Source organism: Mustela erminea, chromosome 13 (assembly GCF_009829155.1).
Source record: "Mustela erminea isolate mMusErm1 chromosome 13, mMusErm1.Pri, whole genome shotgun sequence".
Taxonomy (NCBI): domain Eukaryota; kingdom Metazoa; phylum Chordata; class Mammalia; order Carnivora; family Mustelidae; genus Mustela; species Mustela erminea.
Genome location: NC_045626.1, coordinates 66,036,234 through 66,051,353, shown reverse-complemented (window position 1 = coordinate 66,051,353; position 15,120 = coordinate 66,036,234). Strand labels below are relative to the sequence as shown.

Genomic DNA, 15,120 nt, shown 5'->3' with positions numbered 1-15,120 from the left:
GAGCAGAAATGCACACAGAGGGCAGTGGATTAACATTTTCAAGGTACTGAGAAAAACAAAAAAGAAACCACTTAATTCTTTATCCAGGGGAAAATGCCCTTCTATAATAAAAACTAAGAAAAACAATGTTTCCGCTCTACCAAAATGACAGAAACAATCTTCAGCAGACCCCTAGCACAGGAAATACTGGACTTCCCTCAGGCAAGAGGAAGGGATTCCAGAAAGAATCCGAATCTACAGAATGATTGCGAGGCTCAGTAATGGAAACTACAGGGATAGATATGAAGAATTCTTTTGGTAATTGAACTCTTTTTGAAAAATAAATCACAGCCTACAGCAAATCTAATCACTGCATATGTTGAAATTTATCATGTAGCTAACAGTGGTGGATATGACATTCCTACTGAGTAAGGAAATGTTTATGGTGTATACAGGGAGAGATCGGAGGCCCCTGGCTGGGCTGCCCTGTCAGGCAGAAGTGCTAAGACAGACTGAACAGAGAAAAGGAAACAGACTACCTGGCTTTGGATGGTTAGAGCATTTTCTTTGGTGGCTGCATAATATCACAGAAAATGTCCAAAACCCAGAGAACTAAGTCATTAAGGGTGTTATCGATAGTTTGTGCTCAAACCAAAATGGCACGAGAATCTGAAGGCCACCAGGTTCCCAGGCAGTTCTCAATAAAAGATAGCCATTAAAAGCCCTCAGTGAGGGACGTCTGGGTGGCTCAGTTGGTTAAGCAGCTGCCTTCGGCTCAGGTCATGATCCCAGGTCACGAGTCCCATATTGGGCTCCTTGCTCAGCAGGGAGCCTGCTTCTCCCTCTGCCTCTGCCTGCCATTCTGTCTGCCTGTGCTCGCTCTCTCTCCCTCTCTCTCTCTCTGGTAAATAAGTAAAATCTTTAAAAAATTTTTTTAAAATAAAAAAAATAAAAGCCCTCAGTGATAACCCATTCAGGACTCTCTCACTCTAGAGAGTTTCTTTGCTTTCTGCTCTCACGTTCATTTAATAAACTGTCACTTTACTTCACCATTTTGTACACACAATATTCATTCCTTGACTCCCTAAGACAAGAACCTGCAATCCTGTAACACTACCACAGTGCAGAGGAGGGATATTGGAGATTGGGCTCTAATGTCTGATGTTCTCTGTCATGTGGTGTGATGTCACTTGAATGTAGCCTGTGATGAGTCACAGATGAGAGGACAGCTAATGAGCCAAAACAGAGAAATAAAATAGATCATAAAAAATATTCTGTTGGGGCACCTGGGTGGCTCAGTGGGTTAAAGCCTCTGCCTTCAGCTCAGGTCATGATCCCAGGATCCTGGGATGGAGCCCCACGTCGGGCTCTCTGCTCAGCGGGTAGCCTGCTTCCCTTCTTCTCTCTGCCCGCCTCTCTGCCTACTTGTGATCTCTGTATGTCAAATAAATAAATAAAATATTTTTAAAATATTTTGTTACTTGGGCACCTGGGTGGCTCAGTTAGTGCCTTCGGCTCAGGTCATGATCTCAGGGTCCTGGGATTGAGCCCCACATCGGGGTCCTTTCTCTCTGGGGTGCCTGCTTCTCTCTCTGCCTCTCCCCCCTCCTTGCTTATTCTCTCTCTCTCTCAAAAATAAACAAAAAGACTTAAAAAATATTCTGTTACTCAAAAAGAAGAGATAAATGGAAAGGAGAACAGAGAACACAAGGAACATACAAAAAATAAAAAGCAAGATATGATCTAATAAACTATGTTACCACTCACAGTCAGGAAAGGGTCTAAGCCCCACAATTAAAAGACTGACAATGTCAAAATGAGTTTAACAGTAACATCCAAGATTGAGAAACCTACATAAATAATCTTATACTAAGTGCAAGATCAAGACAATATTCCCACTTGATTCTGTTCCATAATTCAGGATCTAAAAAGAACACAGAACAGAGAATCTGGGAAGATGAACTGAACTCTTACACAAAATTGGGATGGAGTATTTCATGCCTTGTGTATCTGAAACACTCAGAGAAATAGAAGCAAATGATCACGGGACACATTTCATGAGAACATCAACAGAAATGATCCTCCACTCTCCCTCTCCACAATTATGACGCAGCTCAAACACGGAGTGACCAGAGCTCCCCAATGGAGCTGAGAGGTGAGCCAGCTCCACGTAAGCCAAATCTGTGCAGCTCACACAGAAGCAAAGAGATTCTCTCCACCAGCATGAGGGAACCAGTGAAAGGGCATGAGGGGGGCTTCTGGAGGCCAGGCTTAGTATTATACTCAAGAGAAAGAGTCTGGGCTGCCCACCATTGCTTGGACCCTCCTCTGCTCCTCCTCCTCACTTGCTGCCCAGGTTCTGCCCAGGCTCTGTTCACAGGCTCAGCACCCACAGGACCCTGAGCATGACCCTGAGCCTGAGCTCATCCTGAAGGGTGCTGGAAGGGGTGGGACCAGAAGAATGAGCCCCACAGTGTCCTAAACCTACAGGACTTGTGTCCACTGAAAGACTCATCTGACCCCATTATTGTGCCCTCAAGACCCCTGTCACTCCCTCAAACATGGAGCACAGAAAGGACCAAGCAGGAATGCAGAGCAGAACCATCAAGACCCAGGTCAGACCCCTGTACCACCAAACAGCCTCTACTGTCCCCACAGATTCTCCAGCTCAAACCCGGGGCATGATATCTCTAACCCTACACACAGGCTGCCTACCCAGTATCTTATGGGCCAGGCCATAATGAGCAAGTCAGTGAGCTGAGGGACAGAAGCCCTGATGCCCAGCTTGGCCTCACCCTCCTTCCACCTGCCCTGGTCAAGCTCTACCCCGATGAGCCCAGAGTCTGAATCCAGCACATGCTCTCCCCTCCTGGACTCACCCCACTGCCCTCTGTTTCCCTGGGAAGCTAGCCTCTCTGGGCCTCAGCTTTACCTGCTGTGAAATGGGGAAGCATCTATTCATAGAAGACACGCTTTTTTCACATTAAATGGTACAAAATATTGTAAGAGTTTTACTAATTAGAGAGACACCATGTGATCTCAGTGAGTTGACCTTAGAGTTGGAGTCTCTGGTCTTCCTGTGGGAATCCAAGGAAAAGATTTCAGCTTCCCTGTGACCTGCATCATATGCAGCTGAATCCAAGTCTAATAAGCAGATTCCCAGTTCCACAAAACCACAGCCTAGACTACAAATCTTCCCACACAAAATCCAGGAGAAGAGGGCTGGAATAATTTTAAAATGCTGTAAAAATAACACTAATAATAATAAAATTAAAGATACCCCTGCTCAACTGAACTTAGCACCAGAAGCATCATCTGTCACTCCCATGACCCAATTACACACATAGGGATGCAGAAAGCATCGATTCTGATTCCTAAATACACAGGAACCTGGTGGCTGTGGGACATCACACAGGTTTGTCTGGACACTGACCCTCTTCAAATGTACTACACTGGAGACTGAATTCTCCTTTTTATAACAAGATAGTGGGCTAGGCCAAAGTCTTTACCCTAGACAAGCATAGAAATTGAACAAATATTGCCCCCTGAGTGATGTATGTGACCTTCTGTACTGGTCTAGGCAGAGCAAGGGGGAGCAGCTGCCTGTGGGAGCCTGGAAACCCTAGTCCACATCCTTTCTTGGATGACAGGTGCTCTGGGGTGACCTGCAGGAGGGAAGCTCCCGGTCTGAGTCTTCCTCCAGCAGCAGGGGGCAGCAGAGCTGCATCAGGAGCAGCAGGACAGAGGCTGGGGCTGCCCAGGGGGAGCCTCATGGGGACACCAGGCCTGGGATCAGCAGGTGTCCACAGCCCTCAGAAAGAAGATGTGATGATCCATCCTATCTCTTCAGGCTGCAAGGACCATGTTCTGAGAATAAGACACAGTGTCACCCAGAATACTGATGGCTGTCCTGATACAGTGAGCACACACCTAGGATATTCAGGTCCCCTCTCTATCCATGAGTGTCCCCAGGGACTGACTCCTCTGCACTGGCACATCCAGAGACAGTCTGATGACTCCCTCTGCCTCTCCTTCCCCACCTCTACCCCAACTCAGACCTGTGGCTATAGCTCCTTTGTTCTAGAGCATCTCAGAGGACAGGAGGCAGAGCACTCAGGGACCCTGGGTCCTGGTAGGAGCATCCGCAGCCTCATTGTGAGACTGTCTCCAGAGTGACATGATTCTCATGGCTGCAGGGACATGGTTCAGGGCCTCGAGCTCACAATATACAGGAACATGTGATCATGTGGATCCTCACAAGACCACAAACCTTGAAGTTGTTTCTCATCGATTCAGGCCTTTTTCACATGTTCCCATGAAACATTAATGAAAAAATTAAAAGGAATGAAGTGGTTGACAATGTCAATTGCTGATCTGCTTTGGGATGGGGACCGTCAGACAACAGCACTATGTGTAAATAGACCAGAAATACTGATGAATCTCCAGCAGCAGGTGGTTGTTTAACAGCTAAGTACCCACTTTTGTAAGAGATGAGTGAACCTCAGAACGAGAGAGTTTTCTATGCTGTTGACATGCCAAGGATGGGACCACAGTGTCTGTGAGGGATGCAGAGGAGATCTAGAGCAGGGGGAGGAGGGTAATGAGGTCGCAGGACCACCTCACCTCGAATCTCTCAGAGAGACCAGGTCAGGCCCACGGCCAGGATTCTGGAAACCCTGGACCAGCCCCAGACACTGCTCAGGCAGAACAGGTTAGAACAGTGGTTGTGTTCAAACCCCAAGAATATGAGTGTGATACCAAATTTGGAGACCAAAGCTCATTTTCTGACCTGAGAGCTGCTTGGAGGAAGCAGAGGTCCCTGTCTCCCTCGTAGTCACCTGGTCTGAGCTCACAAGTGGTTTGAAGGCATTTGGAGTGCCACGGAGGAGGATATTTGCATAAATACTAACAGTCCCAGACCCAGGGGTCTGGAAAGAAATAAGAGGAGATGGGGTAGGGTTGTCTAGCTGTGGTTATCAGAAGACAGAGTGCTGGGTACATGCACCATGGCCTGGAACCCTCTCTCACTCCTCTTCCTCACTTTCTGCACAGGTGCTGTCCCTGGTCCTACCCACACTCTCAGCCTCACAGGACACCTGAGCTTAGCCTGCCCCAAACCCTGAGCCCAGCCCCAGAACAGCCTCAGTATTGGGATCCTGGAATGAGCCCCTGGACCTCATTGCAACCTCTCCTCTTCTGTCTTCTCAGGCTCCGTGGTCTCCAGTGAGCTGACTCAGCTGCCCTCAGTGTCAGTGGCCCTGGGTCAGATGGCTACAATCACCTGCACTGGAGAGGAACTGGACTATAATGTGCATTGGTACCAGAAGAAGCCAGGCCAAGCCCCTTTGACAATCATTTATGATGATAGCGAGAGGCCCTCAGGGATCCCAGAGCGATTCTCTGGCTCCAGCTCGGAGAACACAGCCACCCTGACCATCAGTGGAGTCCAGGCTGAGGATGAGGCTGACTATTACTGTCAGTCCTATGACAGCAATGCTGATGCTCACAGTGGCACAGGCAGATAGGGAAATGAGACACAAACCCTTTCCGCATCTGTGTCACACTCTCCTTCAGCCCCAGGAGGCCTGTGCACAGAGCAGGGAGCAGGTCTGGCCCATGTCCCCAGGTTTGAGGTCCCCAGTCTGTCCCCTTCCTCCCAGTCCTCCAGGCAGGCTGCACAGGGCAGATCCCCAGGGTATTTGTAATCAGAACTCTATTAACCTAGGACTGTGGGTGGAAGAAGGACTGTACATGTGAGAAGCAGAAATGGAAGGTTTTTTAAAGAACGCCTCTTAAGAATTCCCAAATTACATGGTCTGAAATTTTAAAATACGTGGGATAGACTGACAGCAGATATGATGCTGCAAAAGAGGATATTAGGGAACTTGATGTCATAATGATGGAAAGTATCCAAAATGAAACACAAAATGAAATACCTGATAAAAACTAATGAAGGCTTAGTTCCTGGAGGACACCTTCATGCCACCCAGACAGTGTGTGAGTGTAGGAACTGCAGGAAGGATGGTAAAGACCTGAGGGCAAATCAAAAAAGACCTGTAGATATTTCTGTGAAGAAATATCTACAAAAAAACTTCAAGTTTGGAGAAACCCAGGAACCAATATAACCAGGAAGCTCAATGAAGCTCAGATACAAGGAACATGAGAGCCAACACAGCACACATCATTATGAAATTATTACAAACCAGTGAAGCAGACACTCTCACAATCAGAGAGGAGAGTTCTGTTCTAAACAAAGAAACCAGCATTGTGCTGGGACACATTTTCTTTTTTTTTTTTCATTAATAATTAATTTTACTATGTTCACTTAGGCGTCATACAGTACATTAGTTTTTGATGTAGTGTTCAATGATTCATTAGTTGTGTGTAACACCCACTGCTCATCACGACATGTGCCCTCCTTAATACCCATCACCCTGTTACCCCATCCCCCTCCCCTCTATAACCCTCAGTTTGGTTCCCAGAATCCAGAGTCTCTCAAGATTTGTCCCTTCTCTGATTTCTTCCCATCCCGTTTTCCCTCCCTTCCCCTATGGTCCTCTACACTATTCCTTACATTCCACATATGACTGAAAATACATGGTAATGTCCTTCTCCCCTGACTTATTTCATTCAGCATAATCCCTTCCAGCTCCATCCATATCAATACAAACTGTAGGTATTCATCCTTCCGGATGGCTGAGGAATATTCCTTTGCATATGTGAACCACATATTTACCCATTCATGTGTTGAAGGTCATCTCAGCTCCTTCCACAGTTTGGCTATTATGGACACTGCTGCTATGAACATTGGGGTGCAGGTGCCTCTTCTTTCCACTATTTGTATCTTTGATGTAAATACACAGTAGTGAAATTGCTAGTTCTATTTTTAACATCTTGAGGAACCTCCACACTGTTTTTCAGAGTGGCTGCACCAGCTTGCTTTCCGACCAATAGTGTAGGGGCTCCCTTTTTCCCCCATCCTCACCAACATTTGTCACTTCCTGACTTGTTAATTTTCACCATTCTAACTGGTGTAAGGTGGTATCTCATTGTACATCATAACATATGTATGTTTTGGTTTGTATTTCCCTAATAGCTAGTGATGTTGAACATTTTGCCATGTGTCTGTTAGCCATTTTTTCTTGTCATTGGAGATATGTCTGTCCATGTCTTCTGCCCATTTCTTGATTTGGTTATTTGGTTTTTGGGTGTTGAGTTTGAGAAATTCTTTTTTTTAATTTATTTTTTATTTATTTTCAGCATAACAGTGTTCATTATTTTTGCACCACACCCAGTGCTCCATGCAATCTGTGCCCTCCATAATATCCACCACCTGGTACCCCAACCTCCCACCTCCCCGCCACTTCAAGCACCTCAGATTGTTTTTCAGACTCCATAGTCTCTCATGGTTCACCTCCCCTTCCAATTTTCCCCAACTCCCTTCTCCTCCCTAACTCCTCATGTCCTCCATGCTATTTGTTATGTTCCACAAATAAGTGAAACCGTATGATAATTGACTCTCTCTGCTTGACTTATTTCACTCAGCATAATTTCTTCCAGTCCCGTCCATGTTGCTACAAAAGTTGGGTATTCGTCCTTTCTGATGGAGGCATAATACTCCATAGTGTATATGGACCACATCTTCCTTACCCATTTGTCCGTTGAAGGGCATTTTGGTTCTTTCCACAGTTTGTCGACAGTGGCCATTGCTGCTATAAACATTGGGGTACAGATGGCCCTTCTTTTTACTACCTCTGTATCTTTGGGGTAAATACCCAGTAGTGCGATTGCAGGGTCATAGGGAAGCTCTATTTTTAATTTCTTGAGGAATCTCCACACTGTTCTCCAAAGTGACTGCACCAACTTGCATTTACACAGAGAAAGGGTCCCCCTTTCTCCACATCCTCTCCAGCACATGTTGTTTCCTGTCGTGCTAATTTTGGCCATTCTGACTGGTGTAAGGTGATATCTCAATGTGGTTTTAATTTGAATCTCCCTGAGGGCTAGTGATGATGAACATTTTTTCATGTGTCTGATAGCCATTTGTATGTCTTGATGGGAGAAGTGTCTGTTCATATCTTCTGCTCATTTTTTTATATGATTGTCTGTTTTTGTGTGTTGCGTTTGAGGAGTTCTTTATAGATCCTGGATATCAACCTTTTGTCTGTACTGTCATTTGCAAATATCTTCTCCCATTCCGTGGGTTGCCTCTTTGTTTTGTTGACTGTTTCCTTTGCTGTGCAGAAGCTTTTGATTTTGATGAAGTCCCAAAAGTTTATTTTCACTTTTGTTTCCTTTGCCTTTGGAGACATATCTTAAAAGAAGTTGCTGTGGCTGATATTGAAGAGATCACTGCCTATGTTCTCCTCTAGGATTCTGATGGACTCCTGTCTCATGTTGAGGTCTTTTATCCATTTTGAGTTTATCTTTGTGTACGGTGTAAGAGAATGGTCGAGTTTCATTCTTCTACATATAGCTGCCCAGTTTTCCCGGCACCATTTATTGAAGAGACTGTCTTTTTTCCACTGTATATTTTTTCCTGTTTTGTCAAAGATTAATTGACCATAGAGTTGAGGGTCCATATCTGGGCTTTCTACTCTGTTCCACTGGTCTATGTGTCTGTTTTTATGCCAGCACCATGCTGTCTTGGTGATTACAGCTTTGTAGTAAAGCTTGAAATCAGGTAATGTGATGCCCCCACTTTATTTTTGTTTTTCAACATTTCCTTAGCGATTCGGGGTCTCTTCTGATTCCATACAAATTTTTGGATTATTTTCTCCAGCTCTTTGAAGAATACCAGTGGAATTTTGATCGGAATGGCATTAAAAGAATAGATTGCTCTATGAGAAATTCTTTATAGATCTTGGATACCAGCCCTTTATATGATACGTCATTTCCAAACATCTTTTATTCCATGGGTTACCTCTTTGTTTTGTTGACTGTTTCCTTTGATGTGCAGAAGCATTTTGTCTTGATGAAGTCCCAATAGTTCATTTTTGCTTTTGTTTCCCTTGCCTTTGGTGATATGTCTAGGGAGCACATTTTCTCATCATGAACTATGTAAACAGAAAAACAGAGGGCAATGTCCTCAGAATACTAACAGAAAACATTCTCAACCTTGGTCTTTATCCACAAAAAATATCACTGAAAATTGAAGACAAACTAAGCCTTTCTCAAACTGCAAACCTCCCAGAACTGATCACCCACAGACCCTCAGCACAAGCGACAGTGAAGGATACCCCTCAGACACAAGGAAAGGGTGACGAATGGAAATGTGAGTCTACAAAAAGTATAATAAGCTTCAGAAATCATAACCTCATGAATAAACATAAAACAAATTTTAGTGGTCAATATCTGTAAATACAGTCAACACCTTAAAGAAGAAAAAAATAGCAATATGTTTGATTTATAATGAAGTTACAAGTAAAACATATGACAATGAGAGCAGAAATTATGAGGGATATGAGACTATGTTATGATGTACTCATTTTGCATGTGAGTGATTTGTGTCCCTGGGAGGAACTCTGATAAGGTAGGAGGTGAGGACTGCAAATGCACACAAGCCATGAAAATAACATCACTTTAGAACAAAGAACTATATCTACTCAGGTGCATGGCTTAGGATTGTCTGGAGGGTACAGATCTAATAGGACAAGGATGTCATGTGCATGTATGTGTGTATTGTCTGTGATGCACAGAGAGACAGAAACAGGGGGAGAGAGACACTCACATTGACAATCAGCTCAGGCAGTCCTGGGGCAACAGGTCTGGAACCTCCCAGACAGGACAGAAGGCTGTATATGGAAGTCAGGATGAGGTTGCAGACTTTCATCCATATTTAGGCTGAAGGACAGAAATGCTAAGAGGAGAGAAAGAAGAAAATTAAAACATCCAATTCAAGCTGCTAGAGAGGAAACATATAAAGTCTCTGATCACAAATAGAAGGGCTGAGATTAGCAGCAGACCCAACAAGACAAATGACATGAGGGAATCCAAAGACACAGCACAGGCACTGCAGAGTAAAAGGTACAAAAACAACAATTTAAAAGTGAGCAAGTCAGGGGGATCCTCAGAAGATGCTAGAAGACTAGGACCCTATTTCAACTGGCCCCCTGAATTTCTTGGGGTATCTACAAACCACTCTGAACATGAAATCAGCCCGAGATGTAGTAATTTATATCTGGTGGTCTCGAGGTGAAAAGGGGAGAGCTATGATTCTGTGGGCAGATACTTGAAGATAAATAGAAGATGGAGAGAGCACCAAAAGCTGGCGTGAGGAAGGTAATATAACACCATAGTGCAAAAGGGTCCCATGCTCGGGACCAGGCACAGATTCAAAGACTGGTAGTGCAACGTAAGGACTTTAGTCCAGCACCTAGGCAGGATCCAGGAGCTGCTGGTGCCTGGACATGACCTGGAGGCAGCTCAAGGTTTTAGAAGCACCAAGGATAGAGACATTCCCAATCTTGGAATCAACCTCTGGGGGAGCTGCTGTGGGATGAACAACTAGGGAGGCAATGGTTTTTAGCAGGGCAGACAGCAACAAAGACTGTGTGTCCTGGAGAGCTCAGTGAAGAGCAGACTGTGATTTCTCTGTTTTGGGACAGAGGTTTCAGTGTGGTCAATTCTGCTCTGACTTTTGGAAGAGACACAGAATGCTACCAGGGGAAGCCACCAGAGAACAAAAGCCCCCCAATACCGGTTTTCACTGAGCCCACCCCTCCCCACAGGGGGCAGGGCAAATCTGTCCAAGGAGGGTTGCCTGAGTAACAACATTACAGGCCCCTCTGCCAGAAGACAGGCTGGATGAACAAGAGGAAGACAACCCTAGAGTCCCTCTATAACAGGTACATCTTGCTTAGGTAATGGTTTATACTTTAGACACTGTATATTCCCTCAAGCACTCCCCCAACTGAATGATTAGGAGGAGGAACCCCCAACAAAGAAAAGAATCAGAGACTGTGGCCTCTGCCACAGACCTAATGGATATAGATATAAGTAAGATATCAGAGATAGACTTCAGAGTTACAATTATGAAGTCAATATACAGGGTTGAGAAAAATATTAGCAACAATATAGAATCTCTAAGAGCAGAAATGAGGTCTAATCACAGGCTTCTCCTCTTCTCTGCCCTGCAGGTGGACTCTGCAGAGGATGTATGATGAATAACACACAAATTACCATTGAGTGATATTCCATTTGTTTAAAGAGGCAGAGCATGACTGAATATGTTCAGTGCAGATATGGACGACTTTTAAACAGGGCCACATCTCATTTCTGAAAATGAAAACTGCAGCATCTTAGAGGAAAAATGCACAGGGTGACACTGACAACAGATTAGAAGCTGCAAAATAAGAGATTCATGAACTCCATGACATCAAAGTAGTAACCATTAAAAATGAAATAAGGCAAAAAAAATAAGTGAATAAGTCAAAAGACTGTAAGAAATGAACAGAGCCTCAGTTGGCTGTGGGACCACTTCATGCAGCCCACTGTGCTTGTAACCGGAGCCCCCAAGCAGAAAAGACATACAGGAGGGAAGAGAAAAGATGCTTAAAGAGGTATTGGACAGAAATGTCACAAATGTGGTGAAAACAGTAACTGACATATTCAAGAAGTTCATCAAAGCTCAAGCACTGGAACCATGAGGCACCGACACTGTCATCACATCACACCCACATTGCTGAACATCATTGTGGAAGAATCATCTGTGAAGCATCCAGGGAGAACGTGCAGGTGGTCTGCAGAGGAATAAACATGGTGAGAGCAGATTCTTACTACAATCAAAACAAGCAAGATAACAGTGGAGAAATTATTTTTTTTAATAAAACAAAGGATTTAAACTATGTATCTGTAGGGGAACCTGGGTGACTTTATCAGTTAAGCTTCTGCCTTTAGCTCAGGTCATGATCCTAGACTCCCAGGATCAAGCCATTTCTCCTTCTGCCTGCTCAGTGGGGAGTCTGTTTCTACTTCTCCCTCTGCCCAAACCCCAACTTGTGTTATCTCTCTCTCTCTCCCCCTCTCAAATGAATAAAATCTTTATAAAAATATGTATCTGTAGAAAAAAAAATCTGTTCACCTGAAATTCATTATCCTGTCAAAATATCTCTCAAAAATGAAGCAAGATAAATCTTCAGCCTGAACATCAACAACATAATTGATCACCCACAGACACCCACTACAGCAGCAAGTAAGACACCCCTTGCACAGAGGAACAGTCTCTCAGACAGCAATGTGACTCCACACCAAGGGATGAAGAACATCAGCTTTGGGAACTACCTGGACAAAGATAGAAATGTCTCTGAATGATCACTGTGTGAAGCCAAACATAACATTCTCTGGATCATGATGACTCTCAGAATTAAACTCATGACCACCATAGCCCAAAGTCAGGGGTGGGTAAGAAGAATATATTAAACAGTCCTTGTTCTATGTGAGGTGATATAAAAATCACAAGAAGGTAGACTGGGAAGGGAGATTGGTCCTGTAAACCTCGATGCAACAATAAACTAAAACCTGAATAACAAAGAGTTATGTCTAATGAAGTGTGTTCATTAGGGTTCTCCAGACAGAGCCAGCAGGAGAGGCACACAGCTGAGCCTTGAACAACACGGGCTGACTTTCTCGAGGCCAGTTACTCACAAGGGTTTACACGATAGTAATGTAAATGCATTTTCTCTTTTTCATGCTTTTTCCCAAAATCTGTATGTTTTATTCCCAGGAAACAGCCAGGAATGGGATGCTGAGCAGCCAGACAGGTAGATGGACAATCCTTCCATAGAGGATGCCTGCTCGATCCAGGGTCTACCCCAGAGCAGAAGTCTAGTTTTCAGGGAGACAGTAAGTGTACCTTGTGGAACTTTCCAGGGGGACATGGTCTCTGGTGAGGGGTATATACCTGCAGAGCTATGGGGAATGGAGAACATACTTCTTTATTACCAAGACCATTCTGTGGGGCATACCACATCACCACAGAGCCTTCTGGTGAATATGGAACTTGGTGAAGGTCCATTTGATGGCATTTCCCAGCATGCTCCGCCCCTTGGGCTGGGCTTCTATCCCCTTCCACAGGTGCTGGGTGTCCTCCCTGTTCACTCAGATCTTGCTGTGCTTATGGATTTGACCTGAGAGCCTGCGGTGATCTCATTAATCTGCACATGATCCCTGCCTGCTACCTGCTTCCTCTCCAGTGGTCACAAGGGAAGGCCAGGCTCCATGAACCCCACTCAACAGAGGGGGCTTGAGGGTCGAGGAGCTGAGTGCAGTTCATGTCTGTTTGCCACATTGTTAGGGGAGGTTGGTGAACATGCACAGATACTTTATGTATTAACTGTATGCCCATCGATGATCTTGGCTGAGGAATGATGCACAGGGTCAGCACAATGCCAGTCCTCACTGGAGGCTCACATGGGACTGGCCGTCCAAGGGCTGCAAGGACCCCACATCAGCACCAGTGATCCTAATTTTCCTAAATTTCTTCTTCACGACATCTTCTTATAGATTTGCTATGAGAATACAATATATAATGCATATAACATATAAAATATGTGTTAATCCACTGTGTATGTTGTCAGTAAGGTTTATGATCAATAAACGCTATTATGGTTCAGGAGGAGTTAAAAGTTATATGCAGATTTTTACTGCACCTCTATCAGCTCCCCTAACACCTGCACTAGCCACCAGGGTCCCTAAGAAGGAGTTCCTGAGTCTTGTGTCCCCAACTTTCCAGCCCAAAACCACATCCATGATGACCCACCACCCCAGTGTTAGCAGTAGTGATACCTCAGAAGGGTCCTGCCTCCTCTCCTTCACATGGGCCATTTCCTATTTTCAAGGCTAGTCGGATCTCCTGTAGTCTGGCCTTGAGAGTGGCAGGGACCAACAGAGAAGAGTATGCCTCCCTGGAGGCAGTAGTCCACCAATCAAAGAATCAGTGGGTTCTGAATCCCCACCTGGACAATGGGCTTCCCTGCACCTCCAAGAGAGCGGCCACCAGGGGGGCAGCAGAAATTACATGGCCAAACCACCTGCCCATGGGGAGGGTCTGGGCATCAGGAGTTCTAACAAGGAGGGTTGTTCACCAGGACCTAAGAAAGAAAAGAAAAGGCACAGGTTTTCTACACTATCAGCTTTGACTCTGATGTAAAATTCTGACTCGGGGGCTTTCAGAACTGTGTCTTGGTGTATTTGTCTCTGTCTCTAACACTGGTGAAATTCTTCATGCCTCCCCACTCAGCACATTCCTGCTATACTCAGTCACTGCCAAGCGCTGCTCAAGCTGGGTCAACCCCAGGACTCAGTGCACCCTGATACAGAGGCACAGCATCTATGGCCAGGCCTCGGGATGCACACCTACAACAGCCCTTCAATGTCTCCTTAAAACACTGTGTGTTTTGCAAAGGAGAACTTTTGTTTGGGTTCTGAGGTTCCCCAAAGGACATATGGCTTAGGCACTGCACATCCCTAAGCCCACTAGTGCCTGCAGAGGAAACATGTTATTGAGGGCTCAGAAAATGTAGACTTCAGTGTTCAGCCAGAACAGACCAGCCCAGGAGTAAGATCATAAATGCAGAGGGACAGAGTTGGGCACCCCATTCTATGGGCCATGGCGTGAAGCAGAATCTCTTTGGTTGACAGTGGGTCTGCAGGACCAGACCACACCTCTCTGTGTCTCTTGGGTCTGAGCACTTCTCTGAAACCACAAGGCTCCTCAGCAGCTGGCCCTGAGACCCAGCTGATTTGCATGACCATCCTGTCCCTCTGCAGGGAGATAAGAGTTGCCTGGAATGAATCCACTCCAGCCACAGCACTTGGGGAGCAGAATCAGGCCACCTCCACCATGGCCTGGACCACTCTCCTCCTAGGCCTTCTTGCTCACTTCACAGGTGCTACACCCAGGCTCAGACCCTCTGCAGCCCTAGGGATCTGGAGAATTCTAGGCCCTGACTCTGAGCTCAACTGGGAGCTGCTTGTCAAGGGGAGGATGAACGTGACCCTGCTGAGGATGACAGACTGAAGGGGTGTCATTCCCCTGTGTGCTCACTGGCTGTGACATGCCCAGAGAAAACTGAGGATGATCTCCTTTGGGCAAAGAATCCACTCACCAGTCAGAACCATGGGCTTCAGGAGCTGAGATGC

The 15,120-nt window shown here is 45.4% G+C and overlaps 4 protein-coding genes across 15 annotated transcripts in view; all 4 read left to right on the top strand.

Annotated features, from left to right (window-relative positions):
- Window positions 1-15,120, top strand: part of LOC116571642 (immunoglobulin lambda-1 light chain-like) — a 487,065-nt gene that overhangs the window by 10,703 nt on the left and 461,242 nt on the right. The gene's annotated exons all lie outside the window — the stretch shown is intronic.
- LOC116571641 (immunoglobulin lambda-1 light chain-like) overlaps window positions 1-15,120 on the top strand; it is a 1,068,967-nt gene that overhangs the window by 600,568 nt on the left and 453,279 nt on the right. The window lies entirely within an intron of this gene.
- Window positions 1-15,120, top strand: part of LOC116571643 (immunoglobulin lambda-1 light chain-like) — a 569,629-nt gene that overhangs the window by 105,364 nt on the left and 449,145 nt on the right. The gene's annotated exons all lie outside the window — the stretch shown is intronic.
- Window positions 1-15,120, top strand: part of LOC116571638 (immunoglobulin lambda-1 light chain-like) — a 1,139,351-nt gene that overhangs the window by 699,798 nt on the left and 424,433 nt on the right. Inside the window, exons 1-2 of one of the 10 annotated variants that reach the window (XM_032309750.1) lie at window positions 4,942-5,031; window positions 5,188-5,485. The exons of the other annotated variants lie outside the window; for them this stretch is intronic. Coding sequence (XP_032165641.1) covers window positions 4,986-5,031; window positions 5,188-5,485 — 344 coding nt within the window. The 5' untranslated portion in view covers window positions 4,942-4,985. Of the gene's footprint in view, window positions 1-4,941; window positions 5,032-5,187; window positions 5,486-15,120 lie in introns of those variants that run through there. 10 annotated transcript variants of the gene reach the window in all.